General features: G+C 39.3%; 4 protein-coding genes across 4 annotated transcripts in view; all 4 read right to left on the bottom strand.

Moving 5' to 3' along the window:
* The window catches only part of LOC141773563 (scavenger receptor cysteine-rich type 1 protein M130-like), a 37745-nt gene extending 14902 nt beyond the window's left edge, over positions 1 to 22843 (bottom strand). Inside the window, exons 1-5 of the mRNA XM_074645406.1 lie at positions 22792 to 22843; positions 16967 to 17281; positions 16586 to 16873; positions 14566 to 14880; positions 14170 to 14472 (exon numbers count right to left, since the gene is read on the bottom strand). Of these exons, the coding sequence (XP_074501507.1) occupies positions 14170 to 14472; positions 14566 to 14880; positions 16586 to 16873; positions 16967 to 17281; positions 22792 to 22843 (1273 nt within the window). The remainder of the gene's footprint in view (positions 1 to 14169; positions 14473 to 14565; positions 14881 to 16585; positions 16874 to 16966; positions 17282 to 22791) is intronic.
* Positions 1851 to 6627, bottom strand: LOC141774617 (cytosolic iron-sulfur assembly component 2B-like). The gene is made up of 5 exons (XM_074647410.1): positions 6464 to 6627; positions 3593 to 3672; positions 3212 to 3337; positions 3020 to 3065; positions 1851 to 2446 (listed from the first exon to the last, which is right to left on the bottom strand). The coding sequence occupies exons 1-5, from the start codon at positions 6588 to 6590 to the stop codon at positions 2343 to 2345; spliced, it is 483 nt and encodes a 160-aa protein (XP_074503511.1). The 5' UTR covers positions 6591 to 6627; the 3' UTR covers positions 1851 to 2342.
* LOC141773534 (uncharacterized) lies at positions 9223 to 12131 on the bottom strand. Its single transcript, XM_074645381.1, has 3 exons — positions 11642 to 12131; positions 10349 to 10431; positions 9223 to 10225 (listed from the first exon to the last, which is right to left on the bottom strand). Exons 1-3 carry the CDS (start codon positions 12114 to 12116, stop codon positions 10121 to 10123), a joined length of 663 nt encoding a protein of 220 aa, XP_074501482.1. The 5' UTR covers positions 12117 to 12131; the 3' UTR covers positions 9223 to 10120.
* LOC141774621 (CD5 antigen-like) lies at positions 17800 to 22872 on the bottom strand. Its single transcript, XM_074647416.1, has 3 exons — positions 22792 to 22872; positions 18634 to 18666; positions 17800 to 18534 (listed from the first exon to the last, which is right to left on the bottom strand). The coding sequence occupies exons 1-3, from the start codon at positions 22841 to 22843 to the stop codon at positions 18164 to 18166; spliced, it is 456 nt and encodes a 151-aa protein (XP_074503517.1). The 5' UTR covers positions 22844 to 22872; the 3' UTR covers positions 17800 to 18163.
* Between the last annotated feature and the right edge of the window lie 4919 nt (positions 22873 to 27791).

Here is a 27791-nt window from a genome sequence, read left to right as displayed (position 1 = left end):
CAGCGACAACGTCGGGCCAGCGAAGGCCCGATTGAAACTGTAGGGATTATTTTTCTTTTTCTTGAAATGAATCGCCTTTTTGAGGACCTCAACATGCTCAAAACGTTGTTTCACTTGGCAAACTTATCAGACGCGGTGAAACATGTAGTATTTTAAGGGTCTCGGGTGCTCGCTAGCGCCCCCTAGAAAGTTGGAAAAATTGAGCTCCCCGCTCCAAATTCACCTACATGTATGAAATTTGGCAGACACATGTAACATGTGGAGACACACGAATATGCCTCTTGGAGGTATGCCCAAAACTCAACAGGAAGTCAGCCATTTTGAATTTAATGTGCGATTTTCGCCCATTTTTAGCGTTTTATGGGCCGTTTACTTTAACGAACTCCTCCTACAGATTTAATCGACTTGAAATTTGGTGAGGACCATCTTAAGACCTTGAGGATGAAAAGTTATTCAAATGGAGAGTTTTTACTAAACGACCTGACCGTGGCGTGGCGGCCATTTTGAGCCATTCGCCATAAAACAGGAAGTTGTTGTAATTCAACTGTACATAGTCCGATCTGCCCCAGATTCCTCAGGCATGATAAGGGTCCAGTCCTGAGGACATTTACATGTCAATATAGACTCATAGCCCCGCCCCAAGACGTTAGCCTCGCCCCCTCTCATAACTCATGAACCGTTTGTTGTAGAGTCTGATGAAACCGGCACTCATCAGAGTTCTGGTTTCATTGTTCCTGGCCGCGTCAATCTCCGTCCCGCCAGTACCCCCAACGTGTGGGAAGGTGCGAGGGCCCGTTCATCGCTGCTCGCAGCTTTAATATTAAATTGGATTTCCCTAAAAACACATCTGAGTCTGTGCATAGATGAATCAGATGTTTAAATATTATATTCATATTGACTGTTTTGAACAATTTTCTTGTGAACTTGTAAACTTTTTGATGATTATTCATCGAAAAATCTAATTGTGTAAATATTTTGTGAAAGCACTGATGGTTAACCCAACAATATTGTTGGGTTATGATTTCGAAAAGGTAATGCATGCTTCTATCACCACACGTCTTGATTATTGTAATTCACTTTAGGTTGGTGTTCGCCAATAAGCCTCTTTGTGTCGCCTGCAGCTTGTTCAGAACGCGGCAGCTCGTCTTTTAACTGGTAAACGTGAGCACATCTCCCCGATACTTCACTTCACTGGCTCCCTGTGCCTTTTAGGACTGATTTTAAGATTTAATCATTAACATATAAATCGTCAACTTATCCCTCAGACCTTTTAAAGCCACATCTTTTATCAAGGACACTCAGATCCAGTTGCTTCTGACTGTCCCCAAGGTCAAAGTTAAAGCTCAGGGGTGACCGAGCCTTTTCAGTTGCAGCTCTGGAGCGCTCTGCCTCCACATGTTGGGCTGTCCCCCACACTGCCTGCTTTTAAATCAAACCTCAAAACACACTTTTATTCCTTTATGGCTTTTGGCTCGGCATGAGAGTTGACTATTTTTATCCTTTTTCCTTTCCTATTGGTCTTAAAGCTTTTATTATTTTACTGTCCTGTTGGTTTTAAGTTGGTCTTAGTTGTTTTATTGTTGTTTTTTATGTTTTTATGTATAATTGTACAGCACTTTGGTCAACCTTTGTTGTTTTTAAATGTGCTTTATAAATAGATTTGGACTGGATTGGATTGGATATCAGGGTATTTGGTTGAAAATAACGTGATATTTGATTTCCTTAATATCGCCCAGCCCTAATCGCCATTCATGGAATTGTTTCAATAAGGTCAAGTGAAGAACATTAATTCAATGTCTGATGAAATTATTTATATCCCTGAAGAAATACATCTTAAAAAACACACAAACATATCTTCATCTTTTATTTGTAATTTCTGGTCTATACATTTTAATATGATGTCAAAAGCATCAATATTATATACAGGTGTGGATTGTTGCTGCAGATGTTGAGTCCAAATATTATTCTAAAAATGATTCATTGCATCCGTTAGAATACAGATTAATAATATAAAACAGGAAATACACTGAATGACCTGACGGACAGAGTTTCTCAACTTTTCCACCACAAAAATCCACAGATGGAAGTAGAATTACTAACACTGCTTTGTGCAGACTGTTCTGCATGATGACTAGCCGTCTGTATGGCTCTCTTTAGGAGGAAACATTCAATAATTGGGTTTGCTGCATCAGTGTTCGCCAGTTGCAGCTATTCACACCTGTATTGGTGATGGGCGGCCGGACACAGAGCTTGGCAGACACACCTCAGTCGTCAAAGACAGAGCCGAACACGATTGGCTGATCAGTGGCTGAAAGCAGAAGACGATGAAGCTGATTGGCTGCTCAGACGTCCTTAGGGGGGGTCAGGCACTGGTTGACCACCTCCAGCAGAGAGGAGTTCTCCAGAGCTGCTGCAACTCTCTCTTTGTCTGCCAGCTGTTTGTTCACTGCACAACATAGAAGAAAAATCACATAACATACAATCAAGTCCTCACATTTAACAGTAACTACAGTATTATGACTAGTGGCCAAGGGTCAGCAACCTGCAGCTCCAGAGCCACATGTGTCTCTTCAGCTCCTCTCCAGCGGCTCCATGTGGATTTATAACAATGGAAATGAAATGAATAACTGTTTTTTGTTTACATTTTAATTTTAATTTATCATCGTTGTAGGTCTATGGTACGACGCTACGACGGAGTATTAGGGCCACATTGAGGGGAAAAAAAAGGATTTCGAGAATAAAGTCATAATATAGTAATTTTACGTGTTATTTTATTTCTTTCTCGTAAAGTTATGACTTTATTCTATAATACTATATAACACTCCGTAGTGCATTTGCTCTTTGGCCCTCATAAACTGTGTTACCTTCATCACAATGATCAAATGTTTTGCGGCTCCAGACAGATTTTTATTTTTTTTACCCAGAACGGCTCTTTAGATAGTAAAGGTTGCTGACCCCTGACTAGTGGGGAATATGGTCTAATATCCCATCATGCCTGCCGTCTCTGTGTGATATTTACCTGCTTCCTCTGAGGCGTGAGTCCCGGGAGTGATGTGGACGTCAATCTGAGCAGAAACAGAAAGAACACACAACGTTTAGACAGAAATCCCACACGGTATGACATGTTGTTCATATTAACTAACACTCAAAGGAGGTGATATTAAATGTGCATTCATAGTACCAACACACACACACACACACACACACACACTTTGAACCGGTCTGGCAGCGAGCGCAGCAGCTTCACTTTGATTGACAGGCCAATGAGTGTTGCCATGCTGCAGTGGGGGATGGTGGGCGTGAACTCAATACCCACAATGCTCTCTGCATCATTAACCTGAGAAAAACACACACAGATAGAAAGAGACTTAATTAACAACATACTGAATGCAATTAACTTATTGTTTTAACTCGTTAAGGACGTAGGATGTTTCTGCAGTGAGGACGGCTGGAGAGTGTGAAAGTTACTTGTTTATTTCTTTAGTAAGTGCAGTAAAAGTTCTGTAAAGTCAGGTCAGTAACAGACAGATCGATGGCATATCCTGCTTTTTCCTGCATTCACCCAGTAGTAAATCAAATTAAAGGTGCGTACCTGGACTCGGACTTGCTCCACGACATTGAGTTCCTCCAGAGACAGAGGATGCTCCGGGTCGTTGATGGATCTGATCAGATGTAACTTTAGTTAAAGAATTTAAAACACAAGTTCTGCCTCTGTTCTGATGTAGTCAGTATATTATTATCATTATTATGATGTATTATGTGAGACACTAATAATATTACAGTGGTTTCTATTGTTATATCACAAGGTATGTAATTGTGCGTTTACTGTAAATAACCTAAAATAAGTAATAAAAGGCACACGTGAATTAAGAAATGTTACTTATCTTAGTGTAAATGTCTTTTTCAACTGATCCTAACGCTGTTGGAATATGTGTTACACATCTGTATACAGTCTGTTTGTAATTAAACATCCCATGAGGTAGTCATCATGGATGTCAGCATAAAACAAAGATGATAAACATTGCTTAAGTATTCTTAAGGACTGTCTTTAAAGGTACTTGCTGACCTAAACTCTGTTGTCTAATACGAGGTGGGGGCATACGCTGATTGTGGTCTGATATTGCCGAAGGGCTGCAACTAATGATAATGTTCATTGTTGATTAATCATCTTCTTAATTACTTCATTCAGTCTATCGAATGTCACATAATAGTGAAAGAATGCCCATCACAACTTCCCAGAGCTCAAAGTGACATCGTCAAACTATTCAAACCTCAAAGATGTTTTAAATCACAAAGATGTGAAAGAGGGAAAACCAGAAAATCCACATATTTAAGGAGCTGGGACCAGCGAATATTAATAACTTAAATTATAAACCATTTTCTAAATTATTGATTCATTTTCTCAATACTCAAGTAATCATTGTAAAAAAAAAGTTATGTTTACAAGAAGTACACAAACATATTGCTTAAGATGTGAGCTAATAAGATGTGCTGGCAGTATACATATCCTGCAATACTCATTAACTATATTTTCACCATATATATTATTGGAACAAATGCCTATATACTGTATGTTTTACTCACTGTGAACTGCAGTGATTATATCTCTGTGTTGTTGTCCTTGTGGTTTATTTGATTTATACTGATATGGACCTTTGGGTCTGAAATAAAGGCAATGAATGAATATATATATAAAACAGTTTATATATAACAGTATACATTTACTCAAGTACTGTACTTAAGTACAATTTTGAGGTATTTATACTACAATTGAGTATTTCCATTTTATGCAACTTTATACTTCTGCTCTATTACATTTTAGAAGCCAATATAGTACTTCCTACTCCACTACATTTATGTGATCACTTTAGTTACTAGTTACTTTTCCAACACATAATAAAATAATATGATTTATATTTGATGTAACTTTATACTTCTGCTCTATTACATTTAAGAAGCCAGTATTGTACTTTTTCCTCCACTACCTTTATTTGATAACTAGTTACTTAGAAGTTCCAAATTAATAATTCAAAATATAATCAACAGATAGATTTTAATATTACTATTATTATCAGTCAGACTTTATTGATCCCCAGAAGGAAACTGAATATATATATATATAATTAAAATACATTATTCTGAAAGTGGTCATAATGCATGGGTAAAGTTACTTTAAGTATATTTTGATGTTAATACTTTTGTACTTTTACTTGAGTATTTCTACAATGCGGCGTTAAGGCTACTTTTACTGATGTAAAAAGGTCTAAAAGTACTTCTGACACCACTTTTACACATTTACAGTAACGTTACTATTCCATGTAACTTTAACAGAGAAGCACCAGTTACTGTTATCTGTACGTTACCGTTAACGTCATCTCAGAGATGATGCAACAGCTGGTAATGTTAGAAAAGAAAAGAAATGTGTCCAGACTATCAGTTAAAATACAGTTTAACAAGCACACACACCATCTGTGTTTAAAACCAGTCTAAACTAGAGGAAGACCAACTAACTGAATATAAACCAGTCTAAACTAGAGGAAGACTAACTAACTGAATATGAACCAGTCTAAACTAGAGGAAGACCAACTGAATATAAACCAGTCTAAACTAGAGGAAGACCAACTGAATATAAACCAGTCTAAAGTAGAGGAAGACCAACTAACTGAATATAAACCAGTCTAAACTAGAGGGAGACCAACTAACTGAATATAAACCAGTCTAAACTAGAGGAAGACCAACTGAATATAAACCAGTCTGAACTAGAGGAAGACTAACTAACTGAATATGAACCAGTCTAAACTAGAGGAAGACCAACTAACTGAATATAAACCAGTCTAAACTAGAGGAAGACCAACTAACTGAATATGAACCAGTCTAAACTAGAGGAAGACCAACTAACTGAATATAAACCAGTCTAAACTAGAGGAAGACCAACTAACTGAATATGAACCAGTCTGAACTAGAGGAAGACTAACTAACTGAATATGAACCAGTCTAAACTAGAGGAAGACCAACTGAATATAAACCAGTCTAAAGTAGAGGAAGACCAACTAACTGAATATAAACCAGTCTAAACTAGAGGAAGACCAACTAACTGAATATGAACCAGTCTAAACTAGAGGAAGACCAACTAACTGAATATGAACCAGTCTAAACTAGAGGAAGACCAACTAACTGAATATGAACCAGTCTAAACTAGAGGAAGACCAACTAACTGAATATGAACCAGTCTAAACTAGAGGAAGACCAACTAACTGAATATGAACCAGTCTAAACTAGAGGAAGACCAACTAACTGAATATGAACCAGTCTAAACTAGAGGAAGACCAACTAACTGAATATAAACCAGTCTAAACTAGAGGAAGACTAACTAACTGAATATGAACCAGTCTAAACTAGAGGAAGACTAACTAGTTATATAACTAGATATATGTAGGTATAGGTAGTTGTATAAAGAGGATATCGAAGATCTCTCGGGGGTCGATGGGGTCGTGGATGTCTTCGTCTTCGTCTCTCGGAGTCATCAGTCTGTCTCCGGACCGCTGGAAGATCACCGGGTTCGCGTTCTCCAGATGGGTTCCTCCGGACATCTCTACGGTGAACTCAGTCCCGTTAAACACTGAGTCTCTCCGTTAAACTCCGAGTCTCTCCGTTAAGGTCTGAGTCTCTCCGTTAAGGTCTGAGTCTCTCCGTTAAGGTCTGAGTCTCTCCGTTAAGGTCTGAGTCTCTCCGTTAAGGTCTGAGTCTCTCCGTTAAGGTCTGAATCTCTCGGGATGTGAATCAGTGGCGCAGCAGCAGAGAAAAACACAACAACCTCCTGGAACTACGCAAGGCCTATGAAAAGGAGGCTTAATCACGCGTCATCAACGTGTCATAAATACGGGGAGGGGGTATTGCACATGCACAGTAGAATTTGGTCTGCACTTCAGTTACACTGCGCATGCGTGTTACTAGACACATGACCCAGGATCTATCCTCCTTCCATAGGCCTTGGAACTACGGAGAGCGACAGAGTCCAAAACGCGCTAAAGAGAAAGTATTAAAGGGACAGTACACTTTTTCTTCTTCTTCTTTGGTGTTTATTGGCGGTTGGCAAACCAGCTTAAAGGTGCATAACCTCCACCTGCTGGACTGGAGTGGGGAGCGCGAGATTTGCAAGGAAATAAATAAAAAAATAATAATAATAATCAAAAATTATATATATATACACACATAGAAAAACAAGAAATCACAGGTTGGATTTGGGTCCACTATTGACTGGAATTAAATAATACTAAAATAAACAGATCCCTCCTCTAAACAGATAGATGGGTAGTTACCATGTTCAGTGGTGGAAGAAGTACCTCTATCACCAAAATGTACTTAAAGTATCAGAAGTAAAAGTACTCATTATACAGTACGACCCATTTCATGGTATATCCTGTATTATATATTAATGGATTATAATTATTAATGTGTACATTCTGGAGGATCGAACCTGGCAAAATAAAAAATAAATAAATATGCCACTAAATATAGCAAAAATAATATCAAGAATAAATGTAGCCATTAATCAATTGATAAAATGTGACATAAATTGATAATTCTGTCATATTTATTTATATTTGTATTTATTCCCTTATTTATTTACTCCTTTTATTTATTCATTGATCTATTTTCATTCATTTTTACATTTATTTATTTATTTTGCATTATTATTTATTTATTTATTCCTGCACGATTTTCCTTTTGCATTTCACTTATTTATTTCCCCAAACCTACTTACTGTAATGACTGTGTATGAGCCGTTCACTTATTTATTTCTGTATTTTTCTTTATACATATACTTCAAACTAAAATACTTATGTAATAAGAAAATCCCTTAATTACAAAATTAAGTAAGATTCTTAAAAAATAAGTAAATTACTTAATTATAAAAATCGTCAAATCCTTTATTACAGCATTAAGTAAAATTCTTAAACAAATAAGTACTTAATCATGAAAATTTGCAAAATCCTTTATTACAGCATTAAGTGAAATTCTTATGAAATGAGCAAAATCCTTCATTAGAAAAAAAAGTAGTAAAAGTAAAATCCTCAATTATAAATTTGTGTAAATTTGTTAAGTACAACATCAAGAAAATTCCGCAATTACAAAATTTGGTAAATTCCTTACATACAAAAGTAAAATTCATAGAAATTAAGCACATTCTTTAAGTGCAAAATTAAGTAAACACCTTATTTACAGAAATTAGCCAAATTCTTAATAAAATGAAGTAAAATACTTATGTAATAAGAAAATCCCTTAATTACAAAATTAAGTAAAGTTCTTAAAAAATAAGTAAATTACTTAATTATAAAAATCATCAAATCCTTTATTACAGCATTAAGTGAAATTCTTAAAAAATAAGTACTTAATCATGAAAATTTGCAAAATCCTTAATTATAATATTAAGTGAAATTCTTAGGAAATTAGCAAAATCCTTCATTAGAAAAAAATAGTAACAGTAAAATCCTCAATTATAAATTTGTGTAAATTTGTTAAGTACAACATCAAGAAAATTCCCAAAGTACAAAATTCAATAAATTCCTTAAATGAAAAAGTAAAATTCATAGAAATTAAGGACATTTTTTTAGTGCAAAATTAAGTAAACTCCTTATGTACAAAAATTTGCCAAATTCTACTGAAATAAAATTAAGGAAAATTCCTATGTAATAAGAAAATTCCTTAATTAAAACAATTAAGCAAAATTCTTAAAAAAATAAGTAAATTACTTAACTATGAAAATTTGCAAATCCTTGATTACAGCATTAAGTGAAATTCTTAAAAAATAAGTACTTAATCATGAAATTAGCAAAATCCTTCATTAGAAAAAAGTAGTAACAGTAAAATCCTCAATTATAAATTTGTGTAAATTTGTTAAGTACAACATCAAGAAAATTCCCAAAGTAAAAAAATTAAATAAATTCCTTAAATGTAAAAGTAAGTAAAATTCATAGAAATTAAGCACATTCTTTAAGTGCAAAATTAAGTAAACTCCTTATTTACAGAAATTAGCCAAATTCTACTGAAATAAAATTAAGTAAAATACTTATGTAATAAGAAAATCCTTAATTACAAAATTAAGTAAAATTCATAAAAAATAAGTAAATTACTTAATTATGAAAATCATCGAATCCTTTATTACAGCATTAAGTGACATTCTTAAAAAATAAGAATTTAATCATGAAAATTTGCAAAATCCTTAATTATAATATTAAGTGAAATTCTTATGAAATAAGCAAAATCCTTCATTAGAAAAAAGTAAAAGTAAAATCTTCAATTATAAATTTTCCTTATGTACAAAATTAAGCTAAATTCTAATGAAATACTAAAATTCCTTCATCACACTATAAGCTGTTAATACTCTTATATTTTGCTCCCATTTGTATTATTATGGTTATTTTATAAGCTAAATGTGATCCTGCTCACAACAATAAATGAGCCATGTGAACCACAAGGGAGCGCTAAAGTGAGCTCATAAAGTTCATGTGTCACTAACCAGATGAAACTGGTGTGAAAACAGCCTCTGGTTTTTAATACTCTCCTTTGTTTGCTGGCTACATGACTTTGATTCATTCATTATAGATATTGTTGAGTCACAAACACCAACAGATTGTCAACGTGGCAGCAGATGTGCTTCACCAACCCTGGATGTGCTCCAGATCTACAGATCCAACAGTCGGTGACATGTTTTTACTCTGATCTCAGGATGTCATTCTTCAGTTGTCTTCAGATTTGACTGGTAATACAGACTTTAGAGGATATATATCAATGTTCTACATTTATCTTAATTTAATATAAAGCATTGTTCCCGATCGGCCTGGGTCGGACTCCGGTATTCCTGCTTTCAAGTCTAGTTTTCAATGACACTTTATGTTTGTGAGGTGTTTTTAGAGATTTACATCTTCAGGAGGAACCAATGGGCTACAAGAGACTAACACATTGTTGGTTTTCATGTTGAGAGTGAAACAGATATAGTATATGATGTAATAGAATAGAAGCAGCCTTCTTGTTTAAAGGGAACATGCGTCTAAAATGAGCTGCTGCTGGGTTGTGTGTTATAAATCCATCTGGATGTGAGATGAGCTCCTTGGAGGTGCTACTCTGCTCCCTGAGCTCCTTCCTCTTCAGCTGCAGGAACACCCAGGTTATAATAATCCGGCTCAGCCTTCTCCCGTCTGCTCGGCCTCTGCCCCCTCTTGCCCTGGAGACACATGACAGCACACAGATGTGACTTCCTGCATCACTCCTCTCTCTTCACTTCAATAAACACAGACTGAGTGCTTCATGTCAGTCAGCGGTCTGAACAACAGACGTGTGTCAGTACCTTATAGTAGAAGTAAAGGCCAATGTTCGCCAACAGCAGAATCAGCGGCAGGACGATGGCTCTGATGATGAAAGGCCTTAGATCTGATCAAACACATGGACAGTCATCACATCACATCACATGACATCATGAGTCCAACAGCTCCCATTAAACACAAACTGTAGTGACCTGAAATCTAAAAGCACTTCTTCAATCCTCTTTATGTGAATCCAGGCTCTGAGGACGGAGACTGTTCTTTGTTGGACAGATTAGAAAGTCCTCTGAGATTAATCTGTAGAAATACAACTGACGTGACTTTAGTGAGACTTTTATATGTTTACAACCAAACATGCTCCGTCCTCCAGCAGACTGTTTGCTGTTGACATTCATCCACTTTGTACAAGTGTGGTTACTATATGACATGTGGAACACAATGACAGTAGTCACAGTGTCATTCCACAAACAACAACATGCACAGACTTATTATGACTGAACATGTCATAACCCTTAAAGCACTTTGATGAAGTACTACTAGTACTACTTAAATGAAGTACTAGTACTACATCTCTCTCTGTAATCAGTTGTGAGCAGACGTCCTAAAGTGACGTCATCTCCACGTAGAATAAACTTCTAACTTTTATTCATGTTTTAATCGCTATGATCTCTGAAGGCTCCGACAAAATTCATCAAACTTCTTAAATACAAAGATAAGGAAAATTATAATGAAATTAAAAAAAAATCCTGAATTACAAAATTAAGTAAAATTCTTATGAAATAAAAAAAATCCTTCATTACAAATTAATTAAAGTCCTTAATTATAAAAAAGATGAGCAAAATTCATAACCACAAAATTACGTAAATTCCTTAAGTACAAAAATATGCAAAATCTTATGAAATAAGAAAATTCCGTAAGTACAAAATTAAATAAAATTCTTATGGAAAAAGAAAATATTAAAATACAAAATTAAGGGGCGCCTGGGTTAGCTCAGTTGGTAGAGCGGGCGTCCATGTATCAAGGCTTGGTCCTGACCGCGGCGGCCCGGGTTCGAATCAGGCCTGTGGCCCTTTCCGCATCCACTCTCTCTCCCCCCTTTCCAAGACTCTATCCACTGTCCTCTGAATAAAAATGGAAAATGCCCCCAAAAAAATAACTTAAAAAAAAAATAAATACAAAATTAAGTAAAGTTCTTATGAAATAATCAAAGTCCTTAATTATTAAAATAAGCCCGATCGTTGATTAGAGAATGAAAGCTTCTCTGTTGTCAGCTGATCATTTCCACATTTTCCAAACCTGCATGTAAACAGTCAGCTTACCTGCGACGGTGAGAGAGATCAGACGGCTCTCAGAGAAGAAGTCGTGAGAAAAAACATAGACGTGATAAACACATCTGTAGCTTCCTTGGTGGGCGGGCACTGCAGCAGGAAACAGGAAGTGGGCGGAGTGATTGACAGCTGGCTGGGTGTAGTTGAGTGCTGAGGTGGAGGAGGTGAAGGTGAGATGGAAGGAGCCTCCTGGGTACTGTGGCTGGACGGAGCAGCTGATGGTGAAGGTGGAGCCCCTGAGCACGTGAAACCCCTGCTGCTGGGCCTCGGAGACTCGGTCCACGGAGGAGGACCCAGAGATGTTGGGCTGAAGCAGCAGGTCTGTAAACACAAAGAGATGATTGGCTGAGAGCCGGAGCACGTTCAGTCTGAAAACAGCGTGCACTGGTTTGCTACGGTTTCCGGGTTGAACGGCGTGTTTCCTGGAAATGGTGCACAACAGGCTTTGAGGTGCGTTTCCTCTCATCTGGTGGGTGTGTCAGAGGTGTTACCCAATCAGCAGCGACGTGCACGAACCCCACCGTATTATAAAGGCAGTGCATTAGCGTAGCACAACAGAGTGTTCAATGCACCGCCGTTTACGTTTCATTTTTGTTGACCCTCCGTTCAACAAAGTGGACCTGATCTTGTGCCACCTCGTCTCCTCGATCCTCGATGCTCCGGCTTGTGATCCAGAAATCGATCTCAGCGCTCCATCTTGAAGGACATCCCAATTCTAACTATCTTATAAACTATATTTTAACTATCATTTGGACTCATTTGGAGGTTATAGATATCTGGAATAAGATCTCTGACTAGTCACAATGTGATTACGACTAGTCAGAATGTAGTTGTAGATATCTACAATATTGTTACCTCTAGACTCGATTACTGCAATTCCCTATTATCAGCTGCTCCAATAATGTCTCTTAAGACTCTCCAGTTGATCCAGAATGCTGCAGCACGTGTACTGACTAGAACTAGAAAAAGAGATCATATTACGCCTGTATTAGCTTCTCTGCACTGGCTGCCTGTAAAATCCAGAATAGATTTTAAAATCGTCCTCCTCACCTACAAAGCGCTAAACGGTCAGGCCCCATCATATCTTAAAGAGCTCATAGTACCCTACTACCCCACTAGAGCACTGCGCTCACAGAATGCAGGGTTACTTGAGGTTCCTAGAGTCTCCAAACGTAGAATGGGAGCCAGAGCCTTCAGCTATCAAGCTCCTCTTCTCTGGAACCAGCTCCCAGTTTCAGTCCGGGAGGCAGACGCCGTCTCTACATTTAAGAGTAGGCTAAAGACTTTCCTCTTTGATAACGCTTATACTTAAGCTGCTATAGGCATAGACTGCCGGGGGACTTCCTATGACACACTGTCATAAGGAACTTCCTATGACACACTGAGCTCCCCTCTCCTTCTGTATATACTCATGTCCCATGTCCATGTTGTTACTAACTTCATTCCTTCCCGGGAGTCCTTGTGCCTCCTTATCTCGCAGCTAACCGTGGAGCGGGGTCACACCTGGAGTGAGGTCATACCTGGAGCGGGGTCACACCTGGAGCGAGGTTATACCTGGAGCATGGGTACACTTGGAGCAGGGTTTCACCTGGATCTTGGTGGTCTCCGGTATTGTGGCTGCATCTGCTGCCGCGTCGGTGCCTGCTTGACACCAACTGCTACCATCCCTAATTAACTACGCCTGTACGAGGGACTACCAATGCTAACGAGGGATTTCCAACACCTAATGACAATGTGGCAGCCTGGAGAATAACACTTCTCAATCACTGCCAAAGACATCAAGAGCTCCCAGCAAGCATGCTGATGCTGCAGGAACCAATGCACGGGCATCGATCGCAGGTACGTCCCACACCAACACACATGGACGTACTGAGGAGAGATGCTGGACAGTGCTGGCTTTCCGATAGTTGTATTATCACTCTTTCCATCCACCACTATTGGTTTTGTGTTATCAGCCCTACTTGTATTAGTTATTACAGCTGCTAGACTGCTATTGTGGCTGCTTCTATATCTCTCTCTCTCTCTCTCTCTCTCTCTCTCTCTCTATCTCTCTCTCTCTCTCTCTCTATCTATCTGTCCCCCCAGCCGGTCTCGGCAGATGGCCGCCCGCCCTGCGCCCGGTTCTGCTCCAGGTTTCTTCCCAGTAATCGGGGAGTTTTTCCTGGCCACAGTGCGCTTGGTGGATCCTGTTGGGTCTCAAAACTATGGTGTACGGTCATAGACCTGCTCTACATATAAAGCGTCTTGAGATAACTTCTGTTGTGATTTGACGCTATACAAAAATAAATTGATTTGATTTGATTTGATCTCTAATGTTAATTCTTGATAGTCAAGCTGAGCTATTAAATGTTAAAACAGCTCTCCATACACTTCTCTACACTTTAGGATGTCATTGTCCTGGATAACTTTACAGTTCAGTCCAATGGAAACCACCGACTGTCACTGTGACGGAGGAAGGAACATACTGGAAACATTACTGTCATAGATGATGTCATAGATGATGTCACTGATGGGCTTACCTGAGCAGGTGAGATTCAGGATGGAGTCAGAGGAACCTGATGTTGCACACTCCCTCAGAGCAGATCCAGACTGAACACATTCAGACATGATCCACCACACAGATCTCCGTGAGGACTCCTCTCTCTGTTCTACAGAAACAGCAGAGCCACAGTCCAAGTCTCTGCAGGCAGCTGCTGCTTCCTTCAGGGTCCAGACAGGGGTCCAGTCAGAGTAACGGTCACCAGCTGGTCTCCAGTCTCCCTGATGTTTCAGCTCCAGTGTTCCTGCACAGCGACTGTCTCCTCCCACCAACCTGACAGGCTCTGAACAGAAACAAGAGAGTCGTCAGTAAAAGAATAAAGTGAGTTTCATTAGAACAGAAATGAACCAGATCAGAGCTGCAGCTCCTCTTCTACCTGAGCAGGTGAGTCCAACAGCTTTGCCAGGTGAGCAGGTGTTTCTATCTGAGCCTGAGCTTCTACAGTCCAGGAGAGCAGACTCAGTTCCTCCACACTGGAACTCTTTGGTCCACATTGAAGCCTCCACGTCTCCATAGAGCGCCCCCTGGAGGACTGAAGGAGCCCCACAGCCAAGCTCCCTACAGACCACCTCTGCATCCTGCTGGTCAAAGTCAGCTTCACACACTGAGGACCACCACTGGTTAGAGTGGTTAGTCTTCACCTCCAGTCTGCCTGAGCACAGACTAGCCCCATTCACCAGCCTGACAGAGTCTGGAGAGATGATAGAAGATGAAATAGAGAGAGATAAAAGACACCAGACACTCAATAAAAAGATGTCATTAACAACAATTCAGTGATTCCAACTGGAGGAGTTCAGAGCGGTCCCTGCCATCGATTATCTAGCAGCACACAGCCTCTTCTCAAGCCTCAGGGCCCTATTTGAACCTTTACATGATATTTTAGCAGATAATTAGTAAATAATGTTTATAATAAAGTAGTCTTAGATAGATTTTGAGGTAAATATTGGGGTAATTTAGCAGTAATTCTAAAGAAATATCAAATAGGTTACTTGCTAATTATCACCTAATCACCATGGAAGTTGCGGAGCTGTAAAATGAAGTGTTAGCCAACGTAGTGCTATGATGTTGGATGTTACAGGGACTGTGATAAACGTTAATTGCATTAAAAAGTAACTTATTTTACTCAGATTTTATGCATATGATGTTGTGTTCTTTATACTATGACAGTTTTCATAAAATTAAATTTAAAGAAATGACAATATATCATGATATACTGAATGGTAACCCCTGTATCATGATACGTATCATATCACCAGATTCTTTCCAATACACAGCCCTGATGTAATAGAATAAATCCAGCCTTCTGGTTTAAAGGGAACATTCATATAAAATGAGCTGCTGGTGGGTGAATATAGAATTTAGTTAAAATAACACACATGTTGATGAAATAGAAATGTGAACAGAGACACCTGTGACGTATCAAAGAGGCCACATGTCATATTTAATTGATGTGGCTTTAAAATGACGGCTCTGAGGAGAGGAGGTCTCATTTTGTTAAAAGCCTGTTGCCTCAACTCCTCTCTCCTCGCGTCTCTTCCTCGCCTCCTCAGCTCACATCTCTGGTGGGCGGGACTAAGACGTGAGGAGAGGAGGCGAGGAGAGGAGGCGAGGAAAGGAATGGAGGATGTAGGAACTGTGAAATGGGAAAGGCCTCCAGACAGACAGGTGTGTCCTGTCAGGTGAAGCTCAGCAGTCTGTGGAGAGTTTGAAGCTTTCAGAAACAAGCCCACTTCTATGGCAAACTGTTTAAACATTTAATAGCTGGACAGGAGATTCATCAGAGATATCTGCAACGCTGTTTAGACTAGTCATAACTCTAATTCTATACATCTGTAATTACATTTAGACTAGTCATAACTCTAATTATAGATATTTGTATTTACATTTAGACTAGTCATAACTCTAATTCTAGATATCTGTAATTACATTTAGACTAGTACGATTAAAACTACTTTTACCATTCATGTGTATGGGGTTTCTCATTACAGATATCTACAATTTAATTCTGACTGGTCATAATGAGGTTTGAGATATCTGTAACTGTTATTTAGGATAGTCAGAACTGCATTACAGATATTTCTAACTATCATTTGGACTAGTCACAATGAGGTTATAGATATCTGGAATAAGAACTCTGACTAGTCACAATGTGATTACGACTAGTCAGAATGTAGTTGTAGATATCTCTAATGTTAATTCTTGATAGTCAAGCTGAGCTATTAAATGTTAAAACAGCTCTCCATACACTTCTCTACACTTTAGGATGTCATTGTCCTGGATAACTTTACAGTTCAGTCCAATGGAAACCACCGACTGTCACTGTGACGGAGGAAGGAACATACTGGAAACATTGCTGTCATAGATGATGTCATAGATGATGTCACTGATGGGCTTACCTGAGCAGGTGAGATTCAGGATGGAGTTAGAGTAATCTGATGTTGCACACTCCCTCAGAGCAGATCCAGACTGAACACAGACAGACCTGATCCTCCACACAGATCTGACTGAGGACTCCTTTCTCCGTTCTACAGAAACAGCAGAGCCACAGTCCAAGTCTCTGCAGGCAGCTGCTGCTTCCTTCAGGGTCCAGTCAGAGTAATAGTTACCCACTGGTCTCCAGTCTCCCTGTTTCACCTCCAGTGTTCCTGCACAGCGACTGTCTCCTCCCACCAACCTGACAGGCTCTGAACAGAAACAAGAGAGTCGTCAGTAAAAGAATAAAGTGAGTTTCATTAGAACAGAAATGAACCAGATCAGAGCTACAGCTCCTCTTCTACCTGAGCAGGTGAGTCCAACAGCTTTGCCAGGTGAGCAGGTGTTTCTGTCTGAGCCTGAGCTTCTACAGTCCAGGAGAGCAGACTCAGTTCCTCCACACTGGAACTCTTTGGTCCACATTGAAGCCTCCACGTCTCCATAGAGCGCCCCCTGGAGGACTGAAGGAGCCCCACAGCCAAGCTCCCTACAGACCACCTCTGCATCCTGCTGGTCAAAGTCAGCTTCACACACTGAGGACCACCACTGGTTAGAGGGGTTAGTCTTCACCTCCAGTCTGCCTGAGCACAGACTAGTCCCATTCACCAGCCTGACAGAGTCTGGAGAGATGATAGAAGATGAAATAGAGAGAGATAAAAGACACCAGACACTCAATAAAAAGATGTCATTAACAACAATTCAGTGATTCCAACTGGACTCAGAACAGTTCCAACATGAGTTCATCTCCAGAAAGCTGTAAAGCTGAAGAAGGAGTCCTTTCAGGCTGGTTGCTGGTTGGCCGAGGGGACTCCTGAAGCAGCAGACATGTATTACACCGGACATTTTACAAGAACAGAGTACGGTCAACATGTGTAGCGTGCTGACTCTGATCTCTACCGCCGGGTGGCGGTGTGTCTCGCCTCTCCAGTAGAGCTTTTGTTGAGGAGCTGTAGAGGTCTACCTGGCGCCGCTGCGCCGCACACACCGGCTGTGACCGCTCTGTCCTCCTCACGGAGATTACCTCATTAACGTTGTGGATCCATCACAGCATTTGGGTTTAAATCTGAAATATTGCCAAATAGGTGCGTTTGCTTTTCGCTTCGACACCAAATCCTCCGCCATCGTCTTGTCGTGTGTGAAACCTGACTCCTGCTACTCTGAGCTGACTCCTTACGGAGCAGATGAATTCACTTTCAGATCGTAGCGTCCGTCGTCTGACTATCTGTTGATAACATGCCGCTGACACACCAACATAAAGTAAATGGGTTTTATTACTGTATAAAAAGCAAGACGAGGGTGAGGACGGTGGGGACGGTGGGGACGGTGGGGACGGTGGGGACGTAATGTAATCGGTGTGTGCCCGACCACCATGTAACACCGACTACCGCGACAAGCCTATTTCACATCTACAGATATATATCTTGGTGCATTCAGCAGCTGATTTACGGAGGCAGCAGATCAACAGACTCCATCATGGCTGCTGGAGACAGTCTGCTGGGATTCTAGCTGCTGCATGTGTGAGTCATTATGGGTACATTACTGTCATAGATGATGTCACTGATGATGTCACTGATGGGCTTACCTGAGCAGGTGAGATTCAGGATGGAGTTAGAGTAACCTGATGTTGCACACTCCCTCAGAGCAGATCCAGACTGAACACAGACAGACCTGATCAACCACACAGATCTCTGTGAGGACTCCTCTCTCTGTTCTACAGAAACAGCAGAGCCACAGTCCAAGTCTCTGCAGGCAGCAGCTGCTGCCTTCAGGGTCCAGTCAGAGTAATAGTTACCCACTGGTCTCCAGTCTCCCTGATGTTTCAGCTCCAGTGTTCCTGCACAGCGACTGTCTCCTCCCACCAACCTGACGGACTCTGAACAGAAACAAGAGAGTCGTCAGTAAAAGAGGTGAATTTAAGAAAAGATTAAACTGAGACTTGACTTTATTTCTTTATTTCTCTTTTTTTATTTACCTGTTGAGTTGTGATTTTCTTCAGCCTGGAGTCCTGTAGAAATACACAAATATTTATTGTTTAAGTATATTTATGGAGACGTGACGGAGCCGCTGGCGCGGTGCCTTGAGACCGGCCGTCAGTCATGTGAGATAAAAGCTGTTAATATGTCACTTTATTTAGTTTTAATATGTATTAATGCGAGAAAGTAAACTTAGATTCCCAAGATGTGTTCAGTTTATCCAAATAACGCCTGTTTGGAAATGTCTTGCAACGGTTTTGGAGATGTGACGGAGCCGCTGACAGGGTGCCTTGAGACCGGCCCGGCCATCAGTCATGTGATGCGTCTTGCTTGAGTATACTTCAGTGTTTACAGTCTGCAAACTTAATCCTTCATTTAGTCGGCAGTACGCAGAACAATAAGTGAATCTTTCAGTATTTCATGATTGTGGATTCAGTACATAGCGGTGCTAATTTCAGGATCTACTCCAGTCCGCTGTGCACTAATAAAGGCGGTGTGGTAAATTATGTCATGAAAGCAGAATAAAGTGTGTATAAGATTGTGGAGTTTTTATATTTAAAAAAGTTATAATTTGTTATTTATGGCCAGCTGCCTTTTTATTTCTCAGAAACTTGCCAATTTCAAAAATAAATTGTGCAAAAAACAACACTGCAAAACTGGTATTTTGTGTGATTCTTCAACTAATCACACAATAATGCTTGTCACAACTTTGACTTGGTGTGTATTATCCATCAGTAGCAATATCTAGGTTCTTTTGTAGAACAAAACTACTAAAAATCGTCCCAATGGCATCACGTGATGGACACGGATGTTGTAGTACCGCCGTTTGGCCACTACAAACCAACGACGGTACGTTTTTTACAATTTTCGTATGCTATTTCATTATTAAATTCACTTTGATTCACCATCAATTTTCATAAAACTGCCAATATTCAGTCTTTCTAGTTCATTGCGCTGGTTAGCACTATAGCTAGGCTAATGTTAGCGTTTAGCAGACGCCTGGAACATCTGGAAGGGTATAGCCAAACAGAGGCAGAGTAGGGTCGGGCATAGAGGGTCGGCACGCCCAGTCCATCCATCCATCTTCAACCGCTTATCCGGGATCGGGTCGCGGGGGCAACAGCTCCAGCAGGGGACCCCAAACTTCCCTTTCCCGGGCCACATTAACCAGCTCTGACTGGGGGATCCCGAGGCGTTCCTAGGCCAGAGTAGAGATATAATCTCTCCATCTAGTCCTGGGTCTTCCCCGTGGTCTCCTCCCAGCTGGTCGTGCCTGGAACACCTCCCAAGGGAGGCGCCCAGGAGGCATCCGTGCTAGATGCCCGAACCACCTCAACTGGCTCCTTTCGACGCAAAGGAGCAAGGACTCTACTCCGAGTCCCTCACGGATGACTGAGCTTCTTACCCTATCTCTAAGGGAGACGCCAGCCACCCTCCTGAGGAAACCCATTTCGGCCGCTTGAGTCATGAAATCTCCCATAGAAATATATACATAGACGCTGCATTGGACGCTTCAGCCCGATGCAGCGATTGGTGCCTTGGCCTCCAGGAACTAGCCCTGTAGCTTTCAGCCTCCTTGCCCAAGGCACTTTGTAGATATGGCCTCTGTCCACTCGGCATACCCGAGGTTCTGCAGTAAGGTATGTGAAGTGGACAAATCAAGTCCACTTCACATACCTTACTGCAGAGCTTCAGGCATGCCGAGTGGACCTTGTCCAATGGCAATACCTCGGCCAATCGTAGCGACTTGGAATTGGATTTCTGTCTCTCAGAGTGTTTTGAGCCATTTTATCAAATTTCTCTGATTTACTTCAAACTTGGCACACGGGAAGCTCCGCCTCTAGGGAAGGAACAAATCAATGGTTTTGGAAATATAAACACAGAAAATGTCAATGTTAATGTATTACCAGTGGACGCGTTGACCTTTCTTGACCTTTAACCAATTAAGGTCATATTTTGGGCATCGTCCGATGGCAATACCCGAATGATTAAGGACAACCCCGTTCAATGTCAATACCCAAAGAGCCTGCCATCTGGTGGACAGATGAAGGGTTGCGCTGAGAGCGCAGACAATTTGGGAAAACTTTGAAATATCATAACTCCGCGGGGGAAAGGGCCAGAGCTCCAGTTTTCGGCCCCCTCGATCATCTTAAAATTTCGTTAATTTATAGCCCTTTCCCTGATTTTTAGGAGCCCGTCTATGTAATTTATATATGTCTATGTATACATGTCTATGTATATATATATATATATATATATAGACACATATATATATATATATATATATAGACATATATATGTCTATGGTCTCTCCTTTTTTTTGTCCTCAGTGATGAATACGTTGGGTTTCCTGTGGCTGCTTCACAATAAAAGTCCACTGTGTTTGTCCAGTTGAGGTGTTTTAATGTGAAGCAGCAGCAGCAGGAATTGTTGTGTTAGCATTAGCAGTAAGTCTATGCAGCTCAGATCTGGCTGTAGGAGAGTGAACAGGAGACAGTGAGGCTGATATCAATCAGAGCAGCTTACAAACAGCATCACTGATAACGTGCTGCATCGTTTCCTCTCAATGTGTCATGAGTCTGAATCTATGGCGGACTCAGTCACTAACCATGAAGCCCACCGCCCAGAGAGATCATTACTGAGTACACATACGGCTCCACTGACTACAGCAATAACAACTGACTAAAGGTAGAATCAAACACTTGGTTTGATTTGGTGAAAATATTAAAGATTATAACCAGGGCTGTCAAAGTTAATGTGTTAAAGCAAATATGTTTTAGTGCCATTCATTTCTTTAATGCATTAACACAACTTTGATTTTAAGGTTGTAGCGGCTCAGTTTTAAAGCTGGAGTGAAGATACAGGTATCATATGAGACTAGAACACATAAGGAAAAGGCATGTCCGTTTTCAAAGGGGGCCCTTATCCCTTGACTTATTTATTTCTGTTTTCTTTTCTTTATACATTTCTACTTCATTATGAAAATTAGTACAATATTCTGGACAATGTCTGTCATTGTTTTGTGTTGTTAATTAATTTACAATAATAAATATATACATACATTTGCATAAAGCAGCATATTTGTCCACTCCCATGTTGATAAGAGGATTAAATACCTGACAAATCTCCCTTTAAGGTTAATTTTGAACGGATATAAAAATGTGTGATTAATCATGATTAACTATTTTAATTGATTGACAGTCCTAGTATTTATGTATTCATTTTATTGACATTTAAATTGATCTATTTATTTTTACATTTATTTTCTATTATTTTAAATTAATAAATGAATTTATAAATTATTAAATTGTATATATTTATTTTCCCTTTGCATTTTCTTCCTTATTTATTTCCCCAAACTTATTTATTTCTGTTTTCTTTTCTTTATACATTTCTACTTAGTTATGAAAATTAGGACAATATTCTGGACAATATCTGTCATTGTTTTGTGTTGTTAATTGATTTACAATAATAAATATATATATATACAGTATAAATAAATTAGCACAATTTGTCCACTCCCATGTTGATAAGAGTATTAAATACTTTACAAATCTCCCTTTAAGGTTCACTTTGAACGGATACAAAATGTGTGATTAATTTGTGATTAATCCAGATTAACTATTTTAATCAATTTTAATGTGTACGGTTTTACAGCATCCATGTTCCCTTTTTGCCTTTTCTTCCTTTGAGTGTGTAGGTGATGTGATGTGATGTGATGTGATGTGATGTGATGTGTGTGGAGGTGATCAGCGTCGGCCCGCCCGATACGCTGAATATGCAGCTGCGTAGGGCCACACAAATCCTTTTTTTCCTTTAAATTAGGGCTGTCAATCAATTAAAATATTTAATCATGATTAATCACAAATTAATCACACATTTTTTATCCGTTCAAAATGAACCTTAAAGGGAGATTTGTTAAGTATTTAATACTCTTACCAACATGGGAGTGGACAAATATGCTGCTTTATGCAAATGTATGAATATATTTATTATTGGAAATCACATCTTACTAGTACGTACTGCTAGTATAGTATGAGGTTGTACTACTAGTATAGATATATATAAGGGTGTGTGTGTGATCAGGTGGTTCTCTGGTTTAAAGATCAATATAAAGGTGTGAATAATAACACATGATGTGTAAAGCAGAGTCCTACCTGAGCTCCACAGCAGCAGCAGCAGCAGCAGCAGCAGCAGCAGGTGATCCATGACGTCCAGGTAGACCGTCTCTCTGCTCTGTGTGTGCTGTCCTCACTGGAAGAGCTGCAGCTTCACTCATCATTTACTCTTCTTTAGTTTTACACATGATATTTATCCTCCTCTGAGCTGCGTGTCTGAGGAACTGATGTGTTGATAAGAAGCTGTTGACAGATTATTAATTCTAGGACTGTGGTTTCTGTTACCGTGACAACCAGGGCAGGCTGAGATGCTGCTGTCAGATTAATGCTGTCAGAGTGATCTTATCATTTCCATGTAAATGTGTTGACCACAGCAGAGAGTCCTTAAGAGCAGACTGAACTACTGCTGCAACTAACCGTTATACCAATAGTTGATGAATCTGTCCGTTCTGTTATTCATGGAATCAATCAGTGAGGAAGGGAAACATCAGGAAACAGTGAAACATGTGCAGCACAGTCTGTCAGAGTCTAAGGTGACGTCTTTAAATGTCTTGTTTAGTCCGTCCAACAGTCCAAAAGTCTCTTCAGAGCTGTCGGTTCCTGTTGGAGCGTCCCTAAAACTCTTAGCTGTAAAATGATGCTGAGATACGACATGGTGCAGGAGGATATTTTAGTGTTTCAGTGGGTCTGAAGCTGTGAATAAAAACTTGATGTTGGTGTGTGTGATCAGGTGGTTCTCTGATTTAAAGATCATCTCAGGTCAGGATGCAAACCTTTTAGAAAAAGAAAACGTGGGTGGCCGGCCTCATGAACTGAGACATTTACTGATCTAAACTAACTATTAGCTAATATTGGAGAGAATTGTATGTAGGCTGCATCACTGAGTAAATCTCTCTCAGTTTACATGTCTATGTGTTTAGAAGGAGAAAGAGAGCATGCTAGACCCGGCAGCTCACGTTTTTGTTCCCGTAGTCCAAAGGTACTCGGTCCGAAGATACCCGAGGGCCGAGCACCAAAGCAGCAATGAAACAGACCAACGTTTCGTATGCTATTTCATTATTAAAGTCACTTTGATTCAACATCAATTTTCATAAAACTGCCAATATTCGGGCCTTTCTAGTTCATTGCTCTGGTTAGCATTATACAAACGTTAAAACAATGTTCATAGTGTGTGAGAAAAGAATCGTTTATAGATGTTAGCGTTTAGCAGACGTCTGGAAGGTGTCACAGCCCGGCTCTAGAGCTGTGACAAAAACGGGAGACACGCAGGTATACTGAATAAATAAAGAGATTTATTAACCTAAAACTGTAAAAAGTCAAAAGAATGTCTGGGAGGAGTCTGTAGAGTCAGTAGTGTAGGGAGGGGATGTGTGAAATTGTGCTGCATGGATGTTGTGCTGTAAAACAAAGACAAAGAACCAAAACCATTTAACAAAGGTGAAATGTGCAAGGAGGTCTGCCGGACCCAGACTGCTGCAGGCTCTGGCTTTAAGCAGGTAGCACATCTGGCCCAGGTGTGTCTCATGCTGCTGATTAGCCTCATCAGGTCTGCAGCCCTGATGAGAGAAAGCAAACACAGTACAAGATCCAAACACAGAGGGGCCGTCACAAAGGGTATAGCCAAACAGAGGCAGAGTAGGGTCGGGCACACTGGGTCGGCTCGCCCAGCGAGTCATGAAATCTCCCATAGAACTATATACATAGACGCCGCATTGGACGCTTCAGGCCGTTGCAGTGATACGTCAACGTGGCGCCTTCATGGACCTGGCCAGACTGGCCTGTAACCCTGTACTAGTGAACGGGGGAGCTGCCGTTTTTCTGGATAAAAAGCACTATAACGTCTACATTCCTCAACCGATTTCAACCAGTCGTTATTATATTAAAGGGTTTATGATGTACAAGGAGTAGAAAAATAAAGTTTAGTCTCCAGTTACTTAGAATCTGGATAGTTAATCTCTAATCGCTGCTAGACGCTCAGGAGACGAGTGTGCACCGTAGGCTGACATGAACTGAATTACTGACCTGATAGAAAATAATTCATTTATCAGAAGGAACTGTTAAAACTCACGTTTGTCCAGTATGGCTTTGACTTATTTCCCCTCTTTAAGGTTAATACTTGTAGAGATGTCCCTGTATAATATGATATAATGTAGTGTAATGTAATGTAATATAATGTAATATAATATAATGAAATGTCATCCTCCTCAGCAATCATGCTTTCAATCTATAGGCTACCCCTAACACTGCTACTTATTGTGTTTGAGTGTCTTTGAGGTTGTTTTATAACTTATTGTGGTTGTTTTGAGTCTCTTTGTTGCAGCCTTTGCGTTTGTTAAATTCTGTCCATTAAAGATGATCTTTACAGACTGTGAACTCTAGTAGTAGTCGTTAACTCTTCTGAGCTGCGTGTCTGTGGAACTGATGTGTTGATAAGAAGCTGCTGACAGATTACTGATTCTAGCACTGTGGTTTCTGTTACCGTGACAACCAGGGCAGGCTGAGATGCTGCTGTCAGATTAATGCTGTCAGAGTGTTCTTATCGTTTCCAGGTTAAATGAGTCGACCTTAGCAGAGAGTCCTTAAGAGCAGACTGAACTACCGCTGCAGCTAACCGTTATACCAATAGTTGATGAATCTGTCCGTTCTGTTATTCATGGAATCAATCAGTGAGGAAGGGAAACATCAGGAAACAGTGAAACATGTGCAGCACAGTCTGTCAGAGTCTAAGGTGACGTCTTTAAATGTCTTGTTTAGTCCGTCCAACAGTCCAAAAGTCTCTTCAGGTTCTGTCGATTCCTGTTGGAGCGTCCCTAAAACTCTTAGCTGTAAAATGATGCTGAGATACGACATACGGCAGGAGGATATTTTAATGTTTCAGTGGGTCTGAAGCTGTGAATAAAAACTTGATGTTGGTGTGTGTGATCAGTTTGTTCTCTGATTTAAAGATCAATATAAAGGTGTGAATAATAACACATCATGTTTAAAGCAGAGTTCTACCTGAGCTCCACAGCAGCAGCAGGTGATCCATGACGTCCAGGTAGACCGTCTGTCTGCTCTGCGTTTCAGCAATCATGCTTTCAATCAGGGGTGGGCAAACTTTTTGGCTCAGGGGCCACAATGAGTTTTAAAATTTGACAGACGGGCCGGGCCAGTATCAGATGGATGGAGAGTGTTTGTGTGAACTAATATAAATTACAAGTAAAAGCCATTAACTAAAAAGTAAAGAAAACTTACATTTCATTTCAGTGGGAACAGTGTTGTTGGTCACCCTTTTTTGCCAGTGCATTAAAGTTTGGTGTCAGTTTGGTTGTGGCAATTCTAAACCAATCCCACCTACTGCGCACAGAGGTTTAAGGGGAAAACAGTAATATATGAAAAAAGAAAATGAAAACGCCCTTTTAAACACAAGGGGAACACAAGGCAAACACCGTGGCTAAATAAAAAGTTCAGAAAGGTAGATTCGAACCCCGGCCTACCGCGGTAAGAGCGCCCGCTCTACCGGGTGAGCTATAACACACAGCGGATTTTGTTTTCGGAGCCTATAGAAGTAAATAATACTACTCTATTACGCACGTGTACGAAGGGAGTTACAGAAAACTTAACTTGCAAACCAGCTGAAAGAAGTAACTATGCATTATGGTCTCGCTGATAGGAAGAAGAATGGCTTCATTCAAGGTGCAGACCGTGGTGACGGTCAGAGTGAGGTCGAAATAGATTTTAATTTTTTAAATAAGGGCTATTAGAGTGTTCGTACTGGGGAGTGGGATCAACTGAAACGCCGGGTTTTGCAGGAAAAAGGCAAAATGAATGCGGTCTTTACTATAATTTGGACAATTTTGACCAATATTCGACGGGCCGGATTAAAAAGCCCAACGGGCCGTAGTTTGCTCATACCTGCACTAGAGGGAGACATTGTGTTCACTTATATTTATAGATCAGGATCCTTATTATGCACCACTAGGATACTGGCACATGTTAAATTAATAATAATAAATAAATAATAATAAACAAAAAAAAAATAATCCCTTTTTTAAAGGTCTCTGTTTTTAGTTTTTATTATACATTTCTTTCTTTTTTTAATTTCTTTTTAAAATTTTTATCACAAACAAGTAACATTTACAGACAGACTCACAAACATGCCTAAAACAAGCATAAAAAAATAAAATAAATAAATAATAAATAAAATAAATAATAATAATAATAATAATAATAATAATAATAATAATAATAATAATAATATAAATGTGTTATTATATTTTTATATTTTTATATATTTATTATATATTTATATATATTTCATGTATTCATATGTTTTCTGTGGAGGGGCAATGAAGTGAAACAAAGTGAAATTAATCTCCAAAAGCAGTAGTAACCCGACCACCCTGCAGGTTTCTCTCCTCTTCATGTTTCCTTTTTATCTTCTGTCACTTCTCACCTCATGTCTTCAACAGTTTACTCCATCATAAAGATATTAAACATGTTTACTAGATGATTAAACTGAACTTTGAGAGGACAGCTGCAGGACTCTGAATGTGCACCAACAAGAAGGAGCCACCAGAGAGAGACATTGTGTTAACTCCTATTACACAGTTTTAATATTTATAGTTAAGGATCCTTATTATGCACCACTAGGACACTGGCGCATGTTAAAATAAAAAAGAATAAAAAATTTTAAATAAAATCCCTGCACGTTTTTGAAAATATTGAATTTCTCTTGCCTCTATAAAGTTAATTTGTTTTAAGGTCTCTGTTTTTAGTTTTTTATTATACATTTCTTTCTTTTTCCTTTTTTTAAATTTCTTTTTTAAATTTTCATCACAAACAAAAAAAGTAACATCTACAGACAGACTCACAAACATACCAACCCCACATATAGAAAACAAGCATAAAATAAAATAAAGTAAAATAAAATAAAATAAAATAAAATAAAGTAAAATAAAATAAAATAAAATAAATAAAATAAAATAAAATAAATAAATAAATAAATAAATAAATAAAATAAAATAAAATAAAATAAAATAAAATAAAATAATGATAAT

The sequence above is a fragment of the Sebastes fasciatus genome, chromosome 9 (assembly GCF_043250625.1).
Source record: "Sebastes fasciatus isolate fSebFas1 chromosome 9, fSebFas1.pri, whole genome shotgun sequence".
Lineage (NCBI taxonomy): Eukaryota > Metazoa > Chordata > Actinopteri > Perciformes > Sebastidae > Sebastes > Sebastes fasciatus.
Note: the sequence above shows the minus strand (reverse complement) of the source record. Positions and strands in the feature narration are given on the sequence as shown.

Bases quoted from the DNA above. Each gene is read 5' to 3' on its own strand.
- LOC141774617 (XM_074647410.1), bottom strand. From the start codon at position 6,590: ATGTCCGGAGGAACCCATCTGGAGAACGCGAACCCGGTGATCTTCCAG. The intron at 3,338-3,592 runs GTACGCACCTTT...TGTTTTTCTCAG, and splicing joins TGGAGCAAGTCCGAGTCCAG to GTTAATGATGCAGAGAGCAT. The intron at 3,066-3,211 runs GTGTGTGTGTGT...GTTTCTGCTCAG, and splicing joins CGCTGCCAGACCGGTTCAAA to ATTGACGTCCACATCACTCC.
- LOC141774621 (XM_074647416.1), bottom strand. From the start codon at position 22,843: ATGGATCACCTGCTGCTGCTGCTGCTGCTGCTGCTGCTGCTGTGGAGC. The intron at 18,667-22,791 runs GTAGGACTCTGC...GTATTTCTACAG, and splicing joins GCTGCTGCTGTGGAGCTCAG to GACTCCAGGCTGAAGAAAAT. The intron at 18,535-18,633 runs GTAAATAAAAAA...GTTTCTGTTCAG, and splicing joins AGAAAATCACAACTCAACAG to AGTCCGTCAGGTTGGTGGGA.
- LOC141773534 (XM_074645381.1), bottom strand. From the start codon at position 12,116: ATGAGAGGAAACGCACCTCAAAGCCTGTTGTGCACCATTTCCAGGAAA. The intron at 10,432-11,641 runs GTAAGCTGACTG...GTGTTTGATCAG, and splicing joins GATCTCTCTCACCGTCGCAG to ATCTAAGGCCTTTCATCATC. The intron at 10,226-10,348 runs GTACTGACACAC...ATGTGTCTCCAG, and splicing joins GCCTTTACTTCTACTATAAG to GGCAAGAGGGGGCAGAGGCC.